The 20,889-nt window shown below is 32.1% G+C and overlaps 3 protein-coding genes across 3 annotated transcripts; all 3 read left to right on the top strand.

Moving 5' to 3' along the window:
* The first annotated feature begins 14,943 nt into the window (after positions 1–14,943).
* On the top strand, positions 14,944–15,534 carry LOC107887500 (uncharacterized). The gene is made up of 2 exons (XM_016812001.1): positions 14,944–15,172; positions 15,299–15,534. The coding sequence occupies exons 1-2, from the start codon at positions 14,944–14,946 to the stop codon at positions 15,532–15,534; spliced, it is 465 nt and encodes a 154-aa protein (XP_016667490.1).
* Positions 15,535–15,924: 390 nt separating this feature from the next.
* On the top strand, positions 15,925–16,569 carry LOC121220877 (probable carotenoid cleavage dioxygenase 4, chloroplastic). Its single transcript, XM_041100573.1, has one exon. It carries the CDS (start codon positions 15,925–15,927, stop codon positions 16,567–16,569), a length of 645 nt encoding a protein of 214 aa, XP_040956507.1.
* A 123-nt stretch (positions 16,570–16,692) lies between these two features.
* Positions 16,693–17,535, top strand: LOC121220878 (probable carotenoid cleavage dioxygenase 4, chloroplastic). Its single transcript, XM_041100574.1, has 2 exons — positions 16,693–16,829; positions 16,916–17,535. The coding sequence occupies exons 1-2, from the start codon at positions 16,808–16,810 to the stop codon at positions 17,533–17,535; spliced, it is 642 nt and encodes a 213-aa protein (XP_040956508.1). The 5' UTR covers positions 16,693–16,807.
* The last annotated feature ends 3,354 nt before the right edge of the window (positions 17,536–20,889 follow it).

The following is a 20,889-nucleotide window of genomic DNA, read 5'->3' as shown; positions in this document are numbered from 1 at the left end:
TATTATATTATGTAATAGTATATCATTTATTATAGTTAGCGATTAAAATTGATTTAATCGACTAAATCAAGTCAATTCAAGCAAATTGGTTGACAAAATCGATTTTAATTTTGAACCAATTAATAGTTTTAAAATATATTATTATATTATGCAATGTTATATCACATATTGTAACAGTATTATATAATATATTAATTATTATATATTTAATAGAATTTTTTATTTAAAATAATTAAAATTCTTATTGTGTGTAAAATTTATTATTATATGATATGTATATGAATTGATGAAAATATATTTTATTATTTATTATATTATATTGACAATTGAATAACTTTTTTATTTCTTACTAAATTTATAAACCTAATACTCATATGCTAAAATATTTATTCCAAAACAAAAATATATTATATTAAGCCCAAACCCAAATAATATACAAATTATTATTCTAACCCAAAATAAACTAATTATATTCCAAAATTCAAGTCCAAAATAAAAAAAAATAAACACAATATCTATATACAATTTGTAAAATATAAAACCCAATCCAAAATTTAACTTATTAAAAATAATACTTTTTAAGATTTTAAAATTTTGATAATATTTTATATATTACTAATTATAAACATGTATGGTAATATACAAAATTACACATATATATTATTAATTATTTTTGCTATTAATAAAAATTTAATATAAATATGTAAGGCTTATTAATACATTTTTATAAAATAAATAATTATAATTTATTTTTATTTTTATTTTTATTTTTATTTTAAGTAATATCTTATACTTATATTAATTATTAATGTCTGTTATAGTTATTCAATATAAAATTTGAGTTTTTCGAGCTTTGGGTTAGATTTATCTTGGGCTCAGATCAGATTAGTCTCAAACTTGAATTTTTATAGAGTCGAGTTTTCTTAGGCTCAAATTTTATTGAGTTCGAATATGTTACCAATTCGAGTTTTCTCGGACTCGAATCAACACAGGCAGACTTTTGAACTTGGGCTTGTTTTGCTAGCTCTAATCTAGTGGCATCTGTGATTATGACATGTGGCAACTTCAATATAATAACTTTGATGGTTCTTTCTTCAATCATTTTGTTTCGTCGGACAATTTTGGCTATGGTATACAATACATTCATGTTTTTCCGTCAAGTGTTTGATCAAGTAAATTACATTGTTGGTCACTCAAAGTATTATCATGTTCTTATTTTGATTACAGCTTCAAAAAAATTTATTTATTTTACCAACATTATCAACATTGAATATTTGTATCACTTGTCCGTTAAATTATTATCATGTTCTTATTTTGATTACAGAACTTCAAAAAAATTTATTTATTTTACCAACATTATCAACATTGAATATTTGTATCACTTGTCCGTTAAATTATTTAATGGAATGATGAAGTGATCTTTTTTCTATAATCATGGTTAAATTGACAATGTGTAAACGTCGAGAGTTAAATTTGTCATTAGACTAATCAAAAAGTTCATGTGACCCTTCAGTTAACCATCTAATGGAAGAGTGACCAAAATATTTAATATCGATAATGTTGGTTACAAAATAATTTTGTTTTAAAGTTTGATGACTAAAATAGAAACACATTAATACTTGAGTGACCAACAATATAATTTACCCTATTAATAAATATGAAGTAATCAATGGTCGCATATTGCCCTTAATTTTGCTTGATCGTTGCATGAGGAATTTTAGCTCCATAACTTTCTTAATCGACCACTCTGCCCAGACAATCGAGAGAGGAGCAGTGGCGCGCGCCTAACATATGGACAATTAAAGCGACCGTGGATGCGGTTTGGGATGAGAACACGTGGGTTGCAAACCTTGGTTGTGTGGCGTGAGATGAAGATGGGTTGGTCCTAGGTGGTTTGGAACAGCACTTGTCTGAGTGTTGGGATGCTATATGGGTGGAGGCTTATGCTATCCGAATGAAACTTGATTTTGCTCGAGAGATTGGCTTCATGGATATTATTATTGAGGCAGATTTGTTTTTTTTTGGTCTCTAAATTCTCAATTGTTACTCTAGATTTAGCACATTTGGGTATTTTTGTTAATAAGGCTCGTTTAATGTTATCTTACTTTAGCTCTTTGTATTTTTGTTATGTTCCTAGATGGACTAATAGAGTGACTGATAGCATTAGCCGCATGAAACCCAGTTTGATATGTGCTACATGATCATGTAATTGCGAACTCTTTATGAATTTATGAAATTGTGGAACGAGTTTTCCTTTTAAAAAACCTCATTTGCCCCTACAGTGTTGCTGTTGTATATGGTGGGTGCTTGAACTGCTGACCCACCTTCTCCCTCCTCTCTTGATCATTGAATACTTGATCTCTTCGTTTCGCATCTGTTTTCTTCTCTTCTTCTTTCCTCTGCTCTTTTCGTTTTCTTCTTTTTCTTTTGCCGGACTCTTGTTGTTTATTGTCGCCGGTGGTTGTTAGGAAGAAAGTCTTTCGGTTCCTCTGAGTCGAGGTGTAAGCCTTTTTGGAATACCTTTGAGATCGTTCCCGGTGGCTTGAATTGATGTTGGATTATTTGGCCTTCTCTGTTGTTTCAGGTTAGCAGAGGCATCTTCATAATAACAGTGGCGAATCGCATCAGGGTGGGATGGTAATCCATCAATGTTAGCTGCGTGAATTCAAGCAAAGGGTGGTTTTACTCCCTTGGAGGACCAGTTTTGTGTTATAAATACAAAATAAATAGTTGAGAATACCGAAAATAAAGAGACAAAGTTAAAGATAATAATATGTAGCATATAAAATAAAATAATGAAACAGGTTTTGGATGGTGAGTTATGATTTGATCTCATTATGAAGTAAAAACATAAAACACCTAATCGAAGTTTCTAAAGAAAAGTGAGAAAAAATAATCAAAGTGGATTTAATTCCTTTCACACATCACGTCATGGGTCTCTTTTTCCGAAGGATCTCTCCAAAACCCGGTCCCAAAGAACCGGTCCGACTTCTTGTCCTCCGAATCCACGGTTACCCTGGACCCATCATCCGCATTACCCACCATTTGGTGTAGCTCCGTGTCCTGGTCCTCACTAGACGACGTAGGATGAAAGCCATGGCTCTTGTGCTTTCCTTTCTTCCTTCTGCAAGCCTTCTTGCAAAGTCCAGTAGGAACCTTGTAAAGTCCCAAAACAAGCAGCTCCATAATGGTAAGTGGAAAGCAGCAACACACCGCCGTGCACTCCGCTGCAGAACCGCCGACCATTCCCCCATAATTCCTCCCTTTTCTCTCCGTCTTCAGGTCATCAGGTGAACACGGTCGTTTGTGTCTCACCGGCGGTGAACGAGACAAAACTTGAAGAGTCATCTTTAACCGATACTGTGTTTATTCTCTCTCTAAATCCCCCAAAAATAGAAGCTAGGGGAAACGAAAACGGTGATTTTGAAAAGAAGAAAACATGGGAGAAGGTGATTCTTGATTCATTTTGGAACAAGTTTCTTCCTTTTCCTTTTTCTGTTTCTTTTAAATCAATTGGGATTAAAATTAGAAAAGAAAGGGGACGATCCAGCCAAAAAATAAAAAGATTTCCCGAGAATATCGACGGAACATTCAATGAGGGTATTTTATCTCTTTTACTTTTCTTATTTTAGTTTATTTGACAAAAGTCAAACACAAACTATTTTTATTTTTAATTATCAAACGGAGGAAGTTGGAAACTTGGTAACCAATATTATATTTACTATATAATTCTGAGTCAAAACTCACAACTTAATCTAATTCAACTTTACCATTAAATCCTTAACTTAAAAACCAATAATTCAACCATTTTCCTAAGATATGAGCTTCAATTTTCGACAAATTCAAATAGATAGACTAATTAAACTAAATTTTTAGTTTTAGTAAAATATGAGCTTCAATTTTCGACAAATTAAAATAGATAGATTAACTTCTTATTTTTTATAAAGTAAAAGGATGAAATTCATAATTAGATATATATATTTATCAAAATTATTTTTTATTTTCATATTTTATTTTTTTGGTAAAGATGTTTTACATTAGCATTTAGTGCTTTCCCATATTACGATACCAATAGGATGTGGTTCATTGTTAATTTGTAACATTTGGTATACATGAGAAGATATTGATTAAAATAGTAGGAAAATTACATTATCACGTTTGGTTCACTAAGTACTTTTCTAGGAATGTAATGATAATTTACAAATTTACCTTTATTAAATAATAATATTCAAGTATTTAATTTTTATAATAAACTTTATTCTTAACAAATATTTGGTTTAAATATTTAATAATAAAATTTAATTGAAATTTTTAAATTGTTTTTTAGTTTGTAATTTTAATTGAAAGCAAAATTGTTTCAAATTTGTCTAAATATAATAATGTATATATGACTTGTCGTTAAATGTAGTAGTTAATTCGGATCAATTTCGCACTTAAGGAGTTTGTTTTCTATGCAATTTAGTATTTAATATTACATTTCCAGTATTTAGGCCTTAGGATTAAATATTAATAAAATAAATATTTTTAACACATTTTGTAACTGTTGTGACCCAATAGGTCGACACGAGCCTTAGATAGTACTAATATGTCTAATTGAGTGTGTAGGATGAAGACATAAAGACCCAATTGACGTGGAAGCAAGAGACAAGTGATGCACAAGCTTTTCGAGACGTCAAAGCATAAAACGAATGACACAAGGCAGGATTTGTGTGTCGTGTCGCACTACTCAAGACCCGTAGTGCGACATAGGTCGACGTGCTGCCTAAGTATGCTGATGCTATTTTCGTTCGTGCAATCAACTTTATACGAATTTAAAATGGCGGACGAAAATAGCCTTGGCATACTTGGGCAGCACGTCGACCTATGTCGCACGCAATCAACATCAAGCTATTTTCGTCTGCGCAATCAACTTGGCTTGTGTACACGGACATGCATAGGCCATGGCACGACATAGGCTCTTCAAAGCAAAGTCACCTAATGTTAAAGTGTTGTGTTGCGCCATACACAAGCTACGACATGACACGCCTATGTTTTCAACCAAAATCGGGCCGTTTCATGAAGAAAGCCAGTCGAAGTTCTATTTATACTAACTAGTTTTAGGCATAAAAACACACATCTAAAACACCCCAAAAAAGAGAAACTCCCTCATTGTGGTGCCGCATATTCTCCCTGCAGTCGAGCTTTGATTTTTCACATTCCCAACCTCCAATCCACATTAGTAAGTGTTCTTCTTCTCTTTTCATTTCAGCTTTCATCCTTTATTTTGTTACATTCCACATCGATCTAGAGTTGAATTCCATTGACAACTACCCAAGGTATCGTGTTCTAAACTCGATCTTTATCATTTTTGTAACACACCAAACTCGACCTAGACGTTATGGCCGAATCTGACGATGTCACAGGGTAGTGCTTTTCAAAAAATATGTCGTCGCTAAATTCCCTTTTCTATTTAACCATTTTTTATTACCTTATGTTAATTTCAAATCGTGTCGTTCATTTCCAAAACATTATTTATTTACAAATCGTTATTCAATTTCAAAACATTTTTTATTGCGGAAGCTTTTAAACAGTTTGCATATTCGTGGTATTTTTTGATAAAACATTAATTTCATTTGAAAACTCGAGTTTTAACTAACACTAGCAGATTTAAATCATAATACCGTATAAAAACTAAATTTAAAACAAAATCTGTAAAGGCCATAATTACAGTAAAATACTCCCAAATGAAAGTAAAATTATAAATAGGTAATAAACAGTGTAAATGAAGTCGTGTGGCCACTAATGAGTCCTCCGCCGCACTGATCCGCCTATATCTGGGGATTACCTGTACAGATTAAACAAAAGGGGTGAGTTTACGTAAACTCAGTGTGTAATCCCCATACAAATGAACAAACAATAAACAGATAATCACAGTCTGGGCTTTAACCCTTTTCAGTATCAGTATCAGTCCAGTTTGGGCCTTAGCCTATCTCACTACAAAAACAGTCATGCAGTAGGGCTTTAGCCCATCACAGTATCAGTAGCAGTAACAGATATGCAATCACAAAAATCCTACCCATCTAACCTCTACACACCATCTCCGTCCAACCCTACACTCCATGTGGGGATATAATTAATCCACCCATCCCTACACTCCAAGTAGTACCAAATGCGATACTAGACAGTAGCTTGCAGCTGAGCTACCAGTAAATTAGGCTCGAGACCTTCAGTACACTTCCTTCGAACATTATAATCTGCCAACCCAATGCAATGCAATATACAGATATGACATGCTATAACATAATATCATGCATGTAAACAGGGCATACAGTATCAAATCAGTGGGACATCATCAGGCTTAATCATATCAGTCATACAGTCATTTCAGTCAATTAGGGGTCTAAGTAAGCTTACCGACCCTACAGTAGGTTCACAGTTGACTTGGGAGACCCGTGTAACCTTATTAGTCAAACAGTAAAAATTGGCCTACAAGCCCATGATGTTCGCCCGTGTGGGCCCACACACCCGTGTGGCCCACATGACTCAAATTGGCCTTGACCTCATGATCCATTTTAATGTAACCCGTGCTAGTTAATTATTCATATGTGTTTCCACTATTTACTTATATGATCCTTCAAAGTTGTCTACTTGAATCAATGTTACTAAATTATTTGTATCTTAAACTATAGAATTTTTAATTAAGATCCGCATTTTTTTCCTGAAACTAGACTCACATATCTTCTTACTATAAAATTTTCAGAATTATTGGTTCAGCCAATAAGTACATTTTATTCTTTAAAATTTCCCCTGTTATGCTGTCTGACAGTTTCGACCTTTCTGTACTAAAAATTAATTATCTTTTCATACAAAATTCAGATGATGTTCCTGTTTATTTCTCTTGAAATTAGACTCATTCAGAATTTTAAACATATAAATTATAACCCATAATTATTTTTATAAAATTTTTAATAATTTTCCAAAATCAGGATAGGGGATTCTAAAATCATTTTGACTCTGTCTCACTAAAATTCAAATATCTCATAATATGAAATTCTTTTGCTTACTTCATTTCTTCTATGAAAAACTAGGCTCAAATGTATTTAATCCTATATTTTCTCATTCTCTAATTCGATTTTCACAATTTATGGTGATTTTTCAAAGTTAGCCTACTATTATTGTCCAAACAGCAAGCAATTTTGCCTTTTTGCCGAATCCCTTATTTTTGTGTTTCCGGTACACACCTGGTTTTGATTGATGCTAAAACAATCCCCAAGCACTCCAAAACTTATAATTGAAAAAATAACACCATAATCAGTCTTACCTTGCGATTAATCAAAATCCTGAAACTAAAATACTTACTCATAAAACGATAAACAGTTACCGCAAAAACTTCAAATCGGTACGTTTACAAAAATCATGAGATGAGCGTTAATCCTCGTGAAATGCTACTGCCAACACCCTGAAATTAGACTATTGAACACAAAATAATCTCTTAAAATAATACCCAACAACTTACTGAGTTTGCACAAGTGCTGCTTAACGCTACGAAATCAAGAGAAAAGAATGGTGTAGGGGAACAAGGGAATTTTGGCAGTAGAGGAAAGAAAAGAAAAGATAATCGAGTAGGAAGTAAAGAAGAAAAAAATTCGGTAGAGATGGGGGAGAGAAAACGTCAGTAAGATAGAGAGAAAAACGACTCTCTTTTTTTGAAAAAGGAAAAAGTGATCATATTTTGGATATTCTCCCCCATAATCTCCTAATTTACTCCTAAAATCGCTCCATATCACTTCTCACCATTCAGAAACCCAGTTCAGCACAACTCTTGGCTGAAATTAGGAGCAAAAATACAACATTTATCGTCCCAAAGATTCGAACCCATGACCTCCCTCACACCAACACTCCACTTATCCACCAAACCAGCAGACCTATTTTGTTAATTATTTGCTAAATTTTACTTAAAATCCTACTGACCAAAAAATACTAAAATTTTCCAAGTCCTGGCTTGAACTTGGGACCTCCCAAACACTCCCAGAACATATAACCACTAAAGCAGATAGATATTTGTGTCACACATTCACAATACTCAAAATTAAAATTTTGAGGCGTTACAATTTTTATTGTTTGAGTTTGTCATTAGTTTACTTTAATTAAAAAATGGCACCACGAAAATAACAATATTCCACTCAGGCACCGAGTAACCCTGATGTCAATTGCTTTCATAATATGAAAGTCGAGCGGTTTTTCCTTCAGATGAGTGAACATTCATTTATTCAAAAGCGTGGGTTCGATCCCACCATGTTTACTTCTAACGAGATATGAGATCTAGTCCGATCTAACCATTGGGATACATTTTGTGCAACACTGACCGAACTGATAGTTGACGCTATCGTCTATAAATTTTATACCTCCCTAAAAGATAGAGAGAATCGCAAGAAAAGAGGTGAGACGATCGCCCATGTGACTGTCTTGGGCATCGGAGCAGATGACCCCCAGAAAATAGAGACATAGATATGACTGACTGGACTGACAGTACATCAGACATGACCCAAGCAGAATAGATCTTGAATCCGTTTATGGATTTATTCACTTGTGACGTTCATAGTGTGGCATACTTAAATCCTGAGTGGATGACGGTCTATGTATGCGTAACTCGTACACTTTGATGTAAGTAAAAACCTAAGTTCAAATAGATAAGGAACCAAAAGCTAATGTGTTTTGTGTACGACTTCTGCAGTATGTCATTCACAACAGTGGAATTCATAGCCCAAAACATGGGTAAATGATATCATCTATTTGATAGTCATTGAGGAGAGCTCAGTCACGATACTATAGTGGAATGGCTTCGTGACTAAATGAGTTTATAATTAATAGGCAAAAAATAGGAACTTAATTATAAATAATTTGATCTTCAACTACATATGTTCAATCGGTCCCTCCGTTAGCTCGTTGAAACCAAAAATGAATTACGTGTTTGAATGAAAATGAACAGAATGAATAGAAAAAAATGGAAAACATTCAGGAATTGTTATTGTTTTCTCCAAAATGAAGAAATAGAATCATTTGGAAATGAATGTAGGTTTCCAAAAATGGAAATGAAAACGAAAATGGAAATTTACAATCATATATAATGATGGAAGAATGAGTTTATGTTTTTGGACTGTTTTGAAGCTCAAAAATTAAAAAAAATCATTCGGTCATAGTGAACATGTTGAGTTGTGCCATATTAAATGAATTTTCTAAAAACTTTATCGGGAGTAAAATATCAAAATTTTACTGGGGGTAAAATCGTCATAATTTTACTAGAGTAAAATTAGGATTAGAAAATTATTTAATATGTAAATATTAAAGTTTATTTTGGGAAATAGAAAAACTGAATAGGGTTGGATCACATTGTAGAGTATTGGGTCAAAAAGGCCATAAAGTACTCGTAATTGAACCCGATGTGAGAGAGACCTTAAACCCCTCATATAACATGAATGGGGCAACAACCCTAGTAAAAATACAAGGGTGATTCGTTCACCCCTCTCCTACTCTAAGTAGGATGTTATTTTTCTATTTAAAATAAATCTGTACAAATCTACAAGGGTTTTACATTCTTTCCTAAAAATAGATGGCACCGGTACAACTATTAACACAACGTTTGAGAGACTGTTATTCTACCGAAAAATAGAGAGACTTTATTCTCAACTTATAAACATATTTTTCAGAATAACAGTTTTACTAGTTTTTATTAAAGAAGAGAGAATTTTCGTTTTCACCCCAAAAGGAAAACTTTTTCTAGTTCCATATTTTGATTCAATTGGTTCAAACCCACACTCGAAGTATTTCGTGGTACGAGAATAGAAGAGAAGATCATTTGGTTGAAAGCCGGAAAACATCAAGGATTCGTTTATCCAAAACATAGGTACGAATTCAGTTAAGGTTTATTGCTATAAATATCACAAACAATGTCAGTTTTTAAAATTTTAATTTTTTGCGGTGCAAGAAAACCGTTTTCAAATAGGATTTTCTTCAACAATTTTTACTATAAATGATAACTTGTTTATAAGCGGTCAAGTTGTTAATGACATTACCAGGGAGGTTTCGACATTAAATCTAGAAAATATTTTTTACAATTAATAAGATAAGTAGGAAGATTAAAACTTATAGATACGATTATTTTATTTTATTTTATTGTTAGTAAATTTAGAGGAGGAACATTATGGTAACTCTGATAGGTAGAACTATATTCGATACAAATTGGCTAAAGCCTAGTATTGCCAACCAGTAATGAGTACAATTCCATTTGAGATTAGTCATTCCTTATTAACATAGTTATCAACTAATATGTAGTTTAATGACAACTTAACCAAGGAACCGGTAGCTTTTCGTAGACGCTTTGAACAAATATGTAGCACGATGAGCCATGTTGGAGTTTTAGAAGAAGCAATCAAGTTACAACTGATCTGTTTTGTCCTTGGAGGCCAAATCCGAGAATGGTTAGAAGCGTTACCTCTGAGAACTATTACAACATGGGAAGAGTTTATGCAATAATTCTTACAAAGGATCATACCTATGCCTGTGCGATTAAAGACAAATGATGAGCTATTGCAATTCAAACAGAATCCCTTTGAAACACTTGGTCAAGCATGGGATAGATTCAAAATAGTTGTGCGAAAGGCTTTAAAAGAAGCACTAGAAGATGAAATTGCTTCAAAAAAGATTAACGGATCATTTTCTATCAAGTAGGTGTAAAACTCATATCCAAAAGAATTTTCAATTATAGATCTTTAAGATCCCAAATCCTCATATCAAAAGTCATTTTGTACAATAGGAGCATGAGAATTACTATCCATTTTTAAAGGAAAAAACATGCTTAAAGAATAGACTTTCTTGTTTCAAGAATAATATTATGCTCACAATTAAAAATCTATATGCAGTACTATATTCAGTATAATCAATAAACATGCAATTAGAAGTTTTAGAATCTATTTTCGTTTTTTGTAAGCTCAAGCAACATGACTTTTACCAACACTTTCAAGAAAATAAACCTTAAATAATTTATAAACCAAAATCTAAACAATCAAGTGTGATGTGGGGTCAAGGCTGAATAGGAAATTGTCAAGAAGAAGATTTGTAGTTGTGGACACATCCACTTTACTTTTACTTTTTTTATTATTATGTTTGGATCCCTTAAAAATAAAAATAAAATTGGATTTTGTTTAAAATAAAGTTTAAATCGAGTTTAGTTAGATGAACCCAAAACAAAGCCTTGAACATTAATTGTTAAATAGATGGGTTATGTTAAATCGAATGGGCTTATATCAAAACAAAACTATAAATTTTAATGGTGAAATTTACACCTGTATTTTTAAGGGAAGTGAATCCCCCGATGTAGTTTTGTCTTTGCTCCTTGAATTTGTGTGTGAAAATTCCCTCGCTCACGTCTTATTCCATCCACTAATAACATTTCACACAACAATTCACGACACAAGTTTGTAAAGCATGAAGCACTAACCCAATCATATCATTGTAAAATTTTTAATTAATGTATTAATACAATCCTAAACTATACTTTAACCCCTTAAAATATAAATTTTAATTTTGTCTTCATAAAATAAATTTCGATCTTCGTCTCTAAATGCCATAACAAAATAAGAAAACTAATGAAAAATCAAAATATGATAAGGAGAACGATTTGAAAACTAATTAAATTTTACTAACTTTAATATATTTAAAATATCAATAAGTGTTGAGTGCAGTGATAAATACATTGTACTTTGAAGGGAAAATACATGTTTGAACCATAAAAACGACATAATTAAAAAGAGCAGTCGTGAATTTTGAACATAAACTGTAAAACGGATATGAAGAATATAAAAAAAATTAATAACATCAAAATTTGTGTTCTATATCATGTCTAGACCTATTCATGGGTCAGGCTATCTGCTCAAGCCCGAAGGCTTGCTTGAAATTTGGGAGAGTTTGAATAAAAATATTAGGCTCGAAAAATGCGCTGGGACAAAAAAATTGGGTTCAAGACCTGAGCCCAGCCCAGCCCGTCTTTAAGTTTATAATACTTTATATTATGTTATCTTTATATATTATGTAATTTATAACATATTAAAAAATATATTCTAAATATATAATACCACTCTAATGTAAACATTAAAATAATGTTAAGATGACTATATAAAAAATTTCAATAAGTAAAATTAATATATAAATTTATTAAATATTAAAATGAAACAAATATTTTTAAAAAATTTAAAATAATATGAGCGAGTCAAAAATGGACTTGGATTAGTTTTTTACAAATATGGACAAACTTGTACAAAATTTTAAGTCCATATTTCGGGCCAAGTCAAACTTAAATAAACATAAAATATATTAATATCATACTTAAATCCACTTCGAACCCGACTCGACTAATGAGCACCTCTAATCATATCTCACAATAGAAATATTTATAATACATGTTAGACAAAAGAAGAGAGATAACCTTGGTTACTCACAATAATAAAATTGTGATTTAACCTCTTCAAATTTTATAAAATGATAAATTAATACCATAATAGAACTAATAAAATAACTTGCGGCTTTCACTGCTGATTATTCCATTCAAATCAGAAAAAATGTGCTTACTCATGATAAAGGGTTGAATGGGTTATGGGTGTATCCTGATGGGTCTTCTGTACTAACTATTTACTGTTAATGTCGGCAGCACATGCGTTTGTAATTCAAAAAGCACACAATTAATGGAGGCCATGTTCAAACGAAAGTTTGAATAGGATAGTACAAGAGTACAATAATTTAATTGAGATTTATTAATTTTACTTTGTAGAGTTTTTTTTAGATGAATGATTTTATTTAATAATTATTTAGATTATTTATTGACTTAAACTCAATCTATTTCATAAAATGCGTAATTACGACTCTAACAATAAACTCAATAGTTAATATTGTTAACTTTCCGGTTATGTTTAAATTAGAAATTTATTTTTTATATTTTAATTTCTAATATAATTTGATCTTTATATTTGTAATGAAGTTATTAATTAGTTCAAATAGTTAATATCATTAACTTTTTAACTAAAATATATAACTCTACATAAAAAGTCGACTTTCATATATTAACACATGGATACCATGCTATTTTCTCTCTCTTTCTTTTTTGGATTATAGATAAATAATTAAATTTCAATTTTGATATTTCTATTATACTTAAATTTGAGGCTTAATCATTATACTTTAATGTTGAACATAATTTGACATATATATTTTTATAACGTTATTAATTAGTTCAACTAGTTAATATTATTAACTTTCTGATTAAAATGTTACATAGTTATATATAATTTGTATGCGGATTTTAAATCCAAAATGTAGAAGGATTAAATTATTGAAAATAAAAATAGGGAGACTAAAGTCCAAATATATGAAGTGTATAGAGACTTACAATCATGGTTGTTTGAACTAGATTGAACCGGCTGGTTAGACTAATTGGATTGAGAACCAACCGGGTTACTAGCTCGGAGAGAGACATCAAACTAGTTGACCCACAAATCGGTACAGACTAATTGAACTAGACTAAAAAACCGGTTGAACTATTTTTTTTTTATTTTTTAACTAATTTTTTAATAATTTTTTTATGATTTATTAAACGAATCGTACGAACCAGTGACCTGACCAATTCAATTATGAAAACCTTACTTAAACTATGTTTTAATCTTTAAATTTTCATTTTATAATTTTACACAAATAAACTTAACATGTCACACTAGTTCTAATATTAAAAGAAGGATCAAAAGTTAGATGGGATAAACTAGGTTAAGAATATAGATTTTTTATTTATCTGAATCTGTTTAGTAGCATTGTTAAAGGATTACAATTTCAATTGTCTAAAAAGGTATAACGTAATTAAAATAATTAAAATTCATAAACGTTTTTAAATTATCAAAGTAAATGTATTAATTAAAATGATTGAGAAAATTGAACTATAATAATGAGTGATGTATAGTTAAAAGTGTTAGAAATTTATTATATTAAAATATAAATTTAGCATAATTTAAACTCAAATTTTTAGAAGGACCGAATATAAAAAATTGTGGTAAAATGTAATTTTACCCTTTTTCTAAATAAATATTTAGGTGGATCGGTGCACATGTTTACCTTTACTTCTTTAAATCAACATGCTCTCTTATTCTAAGTACTTGTATTGAGTTAATATTAGATTAAAATACATTTACGATGTGAATGAAAAAAATTATGTTATTATCCAATGTTTTGTTAGTTCAATCAACCGCATCTATATCTTTATTTTCTAAGAATAATTTATTTTGGTACTCAAGATATCTCTAATCAATTTTAATTCTTATTGCAAGAACTAAACCACCAAACTTGGATGCATGGTCGGACCAATGTATTTGGTGTTGGTCTAATGACAAGTTTCATTGTTTCAAATGCTTCTGAATTGTGTCTCGACATACGTGCACTAAGTAAAGAAATATACATATAAATAAAAGAAAAAAACTAATGTGTGGTTTTTATTGCAAGTGTCATAAGTCGAGTTGTAATATTTTTGTGTTACAATGGAACACGAAATATTCCAAAGAACGAATCCAATAGAAATTAGGGAGCTAGGTCGCTAGGAACAAATAAGCATGCATAGAAAAGGCTATTAGGCTAATAATGCAATGAAATTAGTACGACAATTAGATAAAGAGTTTCTAAAATTTCCCAAAAATAAAGGTCTAAACATGTAAATTATTCAATTAACGAATTTCAATAATTAGACAACAATGGTGGTTGATCAATATCCATGCTAGTAGTGAATTTTAGACTTTAGGGATCTTAATTCCTAATTTTCCTAATTTAGGCTATTATGTCAAATCAAGTACATTCATGAGATTCTTGATAAGAGTGGCTTGGTTCATGCTAAAAGTGTTCCTACACCTATGTTCAGTTCTTTACACTTATCAAAAGATGAGGGCGATCCTCTTGGTGATCCCCGGTGCTCTACAATACATTGTTTTAATTCGGCCTGATATTGCATATGCGGTTAATCGTGTGTGTCAGTTTATGCACGCTCCGACTACTGTACATATGGTTGCGTTAAAATGCATTTTGCGCTATCTTAGTGGTACTATTGAATTTGGGCTTGTTTTTCGTCCTTCTGATCGGTTATCGTTAGTCTTCCAAAAAGCAACAAGTGGTTTCTAGGTCTACAGCAGAGGCCGAATATAGAAGTGTGGCAGCCGCAACTAGTGATGTTACCTGGCTAATGTCGTTATTGCAAGAACTTGAGTTCTGCTGATCTTCTGGTCATTTGGTGTGACAGTTCCAGCGCAGTTGCTGTTGCAGCGAATCCTGTTCTTCATTCCAAGTTTAAACATGTGGAATTCGATTTGTTTTTTTGTTCGTGAGAAGGTTGCAAATGATTCACTTGTTGTTGGGGAAGTTCCGGCCTGTGATCAGGTTGCTGATGTTTTAACTAAACCGTTGTCTGTTTCCGCCTTTGTGCGTTTTCGGAATTGTCTTCAGATTTTACCTCTGGAGAAGCTGGGAGAATGTTAAGAGTATGGCTTAGGAAGGTTGTTAGTCTGTTATAATACAGTTAGGTGTTAGCTAATTCTTCTATAAATAGTTGTATTATACGAGTTTAGAAAGTGAGTAAAAATTTTGAATTCTAAAAATATTCTTTGTTTTTCAATTCTGTTTGTTCATTTACCTTTTACTTAGATCAACTTTCAGTCATTAACAGACAAACACGGACATAAACCCTGTTATATGGTTGAAAGCGAGATTAGAAAAAGAAACCAAAGAAAAGAGATGTGGGAGACGCGCAAAATTGATGTTACTGTTGTAGATATTTGTCACGAAAAATGTCATGTGGCTATTACTATAGACTTTCCCTGTTTCTCCGTGTTCACCAGAAAAACAAAAAAAAATCACGCAAAGACCGAAATGATATCATCAACATGTTCACCTATCCTGAGTTTCACACAACCGAAGGCTGTTATGATGATCCGAGCAGTCCGAAACCCCAAAGCATTGGAAAAAACCACTTCATTGAAGATGAATTCATCGCCCCTTAAATCCATGAAAACTTCAATCCTTCACTTCTTTTCCAACTTCTTTGATCCGCCTCTCAACCCTTCCGTCGACCCGACGCATGTCTTCGACGGAAACTTGGCTCCGGTGGACGAAATGGAGCCAACCGACTGTGAAGTAATCGAAGGTGAGCTTCCACTCTGTTTAAATGGCGTTTACATCCGAAATGGTCCAAACCCACAACTCCAACCTCGTCGTGCTCTAAATTTGTTCGAAGGCGACGGCATGCTTCACTCGTTGAGGTTATCAAATGGCAAGGCAACGTATTGTAATCGCTACGTCAAGACTTACAAATACTTGGTCGAAAAAGAAGTTGGTTTCCCCATCTTTCCAAATATGTTATCGGGCCTGTATGGCCTGCTTGACGTTGCTCGTTTGTCCATATTCATAAAGAGACTGGTAACGGGGAATCTAGATATCCTGAAAGGGATCGGGGTCGCCAACACTAGCGTGGCCGTCGTTTCTGGTAAACTTTTGGCTTTATGCGAGTCTGATTGACCATATATAGTCAATGTAACTCAAAATGGCGACATTGAGACTTTGGGACGTTGGGAGATCGATAAAAACTTGCACTCCAACATGACTGCACACCCCAAAGTCGACAGTGAAACAAAGGAGACATTTGCTTATTCATGGAGCTTTAAAACTCCGCATCTTATCTTCTTCCGCATCGACGAAAAGGGTGTTAAACAAAACGAAGTGCCCATTTTTTCCGTGCATAGACCAAGTATAATTCATGATTTCGCCATTACCAAGAGGTTCGCAATCTTTCACGAGACACAGTTATCTTTTTCATTGTCAAAAGTGTTAACCGGAAGAGGTTCCCCTTTGGTTTATGAACCAGATAAAACTACAAGAATTGGAATCATCCCACGGTACGCTAACAGTGACTCAAAGATGAAGTGGTTCGAGATTCCAAGATTTAATGCATCTCACATCGTAAATGCTTGGGAAAATGGCGAGGACGAGATCATCGTGGTGGCATCAAACATTTTGTCTTTGGAAAATTTTTTAGACAGCATGAAACTGGATGTTGTTTTGGAGAAGGTAAAGATTAATACCCAGACTGGAAATGTTTGCAGAAACCTTCTCTCAACAAGAAAATTGGACCTTGGGTCTATAAATACTAGCTATATGGGAAAGAAAACCCGATATGCATATCTTGGTGTGATTGAAGAGGTCCCTAAAATGTCAGGTTTGGTGAAGATTGACTTGGAAACTGGGGACGAAGTTGGAAGAAGATTTTATAGGGATGATTGTTTCGGAGGAGAGCCATTGTTTGTGAGAAGGAATGTTGGAGATGATGAAGATGATGGATTTGTGATGACATTCGTTCATAACGAGCGAACGGATGAATCAATGTTCCTTTTGATGGATCCTAAATCGCCCGATTTCGCTACCATTGCAGCAGTTAAGTTACCTAGGCGTGTACCGTATGGTTTTCATAGCTTATTTTTTTACTAATTCGAAAATTCCTATTTAATTTTAAGTTACTGTGACATGGTTAATTAATCAAATCACATGTAAAGTCAATTTCATATGAATATATTTTTCTTAAAAAGTTAATTAAAAAAATAAAATTTCTAAATTGTGGCATTGTTTGTATGTATAAAAGTTGTGTAATAGTGATTTTTTATGGCCAATACCCCCACTAAAACCAATTTCTACATATCTTTTTGAATATTTTTTTTTTAAACAAAACACAATGCTGGTGAATTTATTAAAATAGGTGACGGTTACAGTCCCACTGCCCAAATTTATCCTGTTTTGTATTCTATGTAAACACGGTCCCAATCTATTAATTCAACTTCTCAATCTTCTTGTCGGACTATAACTCGGTGTTCGCAACTTGTAAGTTGATAGGGATTAATTCACTCTGTACTAGAATATCTATTGCATTAGAAGTAAATTACTCTTAATCCAAACGGTGATTCGAAGTTACCAATTCCGATGAGTAAGCTCGTAAATTTTATTATTTAGTATTTATGAGTTAAATGTGATTTTAGAAAGATTGGTGAAATAGTGATTTGAGTTTAGAATGAATTTTTAGGTTAATTGATTTTTAAAACGGGGTATCGATACCTTGATTTTATAAACCAAGCCGTAAATATTTTTATAAATATTTACAAAGTATCGTTAAGGTATTATTAAAGTTTCATTAGAAAATTTTATCGTTTCGATAGTTAATTAATTAAAAAGGACTAAATTGAAAAAGGTGTAAAACTTGCTACAGTGATTAAATAGCATAAATGGTAAATAAGGGAGGAATAAAAGGGCAATTAGACACCCAAGGAATGGCTGAGGCGGCATAAGCAGAAAAAAAAATCTTGGAATTAAGGCCTTGTTTGGTTGGGTGTAATTGATTAGCCATTACACCCCGAATCGGTGGCCCCACTGAGTATAGCATTTGGTTGGCTGTATTGCCCTAATACGGGCCTAATCCATTGCGGACGGATTCCGCATTTTGGCTGCTTCACCACCGATTTCTAATCCCTTGCAAAAGCAAAGATTAGGCAATCGGTGTCTCATTTACCCTCCCCTTGCCGAAATCGACTCCAGCCGACCCTCTCCCTCCCAGCGAACCAAACCTCCAGCCGATCCCGATTTCAACTTTGCATCTTTCTCCGACTCGACGGTGTCAGATCTCCGGATGGCTTGAATCAGTAATCTCCGCCTCTGAGTACCCTATTTCTTTCCTCTCTGCATGCGATTGTTTCAGTTCTTGGCAAATTGGCATTTCGTTTCTTGCCGGTTATGGTTTTCTTTTTTTCATTATTTGTTTGGTTGTTGACCATTACAGGTTCGTTGCTCCAGCAGTTCTTCATCGGTCTCCTCTCCGATTTCCTCATTACAAGTTAGTTTCCCCCATTGCATGTGGCTATACAATTGTTTGCAGTGGATATATAATTTATTTGCAGTGGCTCCATCTGCTTGATCAGTCATAAATGAAAACAAAGGACTATGAATGCTCATGTCTTGTTTGGATTTGTATGCTTTTTGAGAATTCTGTCATGGCTATTGCAATTTAACATGCATATAATGAGCTCTAGAATGACAGCATACTGCTTAAAATGTCCACAAAATAGTCCTGGTTGCCAAGGGATTTCTCGGTGGTTGTTTTCAGAAGGAATCTAAAGTAGACAGAGATTCATGAAATCCAATTGTGGATTAGAGGTAAATTGTGGATGTACTTTACCTTAATGGATTAGAGGTAAATTGTGTATTAGGTATTTAGGTCTATGATATTAGCTCTTATTCCTGTAGTCTTTTTTTCTATTTGATACTTGTTGCTTAGGAGGGCTTCATCTCTGTAGTTTTAGCTTATTAACTGTGAATTCTCCTGACGTTTTCAACCATTATTACATGGAAAATTGAAGGAGCTTGGGAACTGAAATAGGGTAAAGTAGTAAAAAATGTTTGTGCCACTTTGTTCTAGAATGAAGAGGATGATGAAACACCATTCATGGTATGGACCCGCTGTTATAATATGGATCTGTTTTCACCCTATAAAGTGTTTCTCTTGATCCTAAGCTTTCCTGAAGTGGTTTCTCAATTGTAGTAACAATTGAACTTACATTGGTAAATTTGAAAAGTGTATGGGTTAAATTGTTTGAAATAAAAGTTGGGATTAAATTTCAAATGTAAAAAGAGTATAGGGAGTTGGAGTATACTTGAACTTGTTGGGTTAATGTAAGTTTTGGCTGTTGAACTTGGCAACTATGTCAACTTTGATACATAACCTTTGTTTTGGTTCACATTATTCTTGGAATTTGATAACTTCTTTCCAATTTGGTCTTTGAATTTGGATTCCATTAAGGTAAATTTTATATATATATATATACCCATTTATTCTCGTTAAATAATCTGTCAATATATGATTTCCTTTAACCCATTTTTCAATTGTGGATGTACTTCCTTTCTTTCCAAACAATCATGAAAAAGTTATCATGCAACTGTCGAATATTTATGGTGGGTTTATAGGAGCTTAAGTTATCTCTTTTTGGTATGTGTTTCAAGTGTGTTCTATTAACTTTGTGGTTAATTTTTAACTCATTGGATTTTAATAATACTTTTATTTGCTGAACAAAAAAAAAAGGGAAATTCATGGACAGAATATTGTTATAAAAAGGATTAATATCAAAAAATGATGTACCAATTCATGAAAAAGATAATGGTGTACCAATTCTTGTATTAATATCAAAAAATGTGAGTACTACATGGATCAAAAAATGATGAGATTGTTATAATTTAAAAAGGACATCAAACTTTAGTACCAATTCTTGTATTAATTTCAATTATGATAAAACTATAATGATTTTGATACTTTCAAAGATCTCGTTCAAATTTAAACATTATTAAAATAAATTGTGCTAACTTTAAGCTCAAATAAAAATTTTATTTATGTTATTTAAGGTATATTAAAATATAATTAAAATCATTTTGATTATATAATATTTTTAATTGAAATATAATTAAAATCTGTATAATTATATAATATTAATATAAAACTATACATTTAAATCCAAAATATAAATAAAACATGGCATAACAATTAAAATTTAATATTAATATAAAAACATATTTAATATTTATTTATTTTATAAATTTTATCTACGTGAATTATTCAAAAATGTGGAATTTATAATATTTTATTAATTAAAATAATGTATTTACAATTAGACATTAAGTTAGAATCCATTTTCAATTAGGTAATATTTATAAAAATATATACACTTTCTGCTGAATCAATATATTATATAGATTTTTATAATTACAATGATAAAGTTTATTACTATATTCTTATTAACTATTTATCTT

Source organism: Gossypium hirsutum, chromosome D09, assembly GCF_007990345.1.
Source record: "Gossypium hirsutum isolate 1008001.06 chromosome D09, Gossypium_hirsutum_v2.1, whole genome shotgun sequence".
Lineage (NCBI taxonomy): Eukaryota > Viridiplantae > Streptophyta > Magnoliopsida > Malvales > Malvaceae > Gossypium > Gossypium hirsutum.
Note: the sequence above shows the minus strand (reverse complement) of the source record. Positions and strands in the feature narration are given on the sequence as shown.

Excerpts from the sequence above, each read along its gene's own strand:
- LOC121220877 (XM_041100573.1), top strand. The coding sequence starts at position 15,925 with ATGATATCATCAACATGTTCACCTATCCTGAGTTTCACACAACCGAAG.
- LOC107887500 (XM_016812001.1), top strand. The coding sequence starts at position 14,944 with ATGAGGGCGATCCTCTTGGTGATCCCCGGTGCTCTACAATACATTGTT. Across the intron at positions 15,173-15,298 it reads CTTCCAAAAAGCAACAAGTG|TTCCAGCGCAGTTGCTGTTG; the intron begins GTTTCTAGGTCT and ends TTGGTGTGACAG.
- LOC121220878 (XM_041100574.1), top strand. The coding sequence starts at position 16,808 with ATGATTTCGCCATTACCAAGAG. Across the intron at positions 16,830-16,915 it reads GATTTCGCCATTACCAAGAG|ATAAAACTACAAGAATTGGA; the intron begins GTTCGCAATCTT and ends TTTATGAACCAG.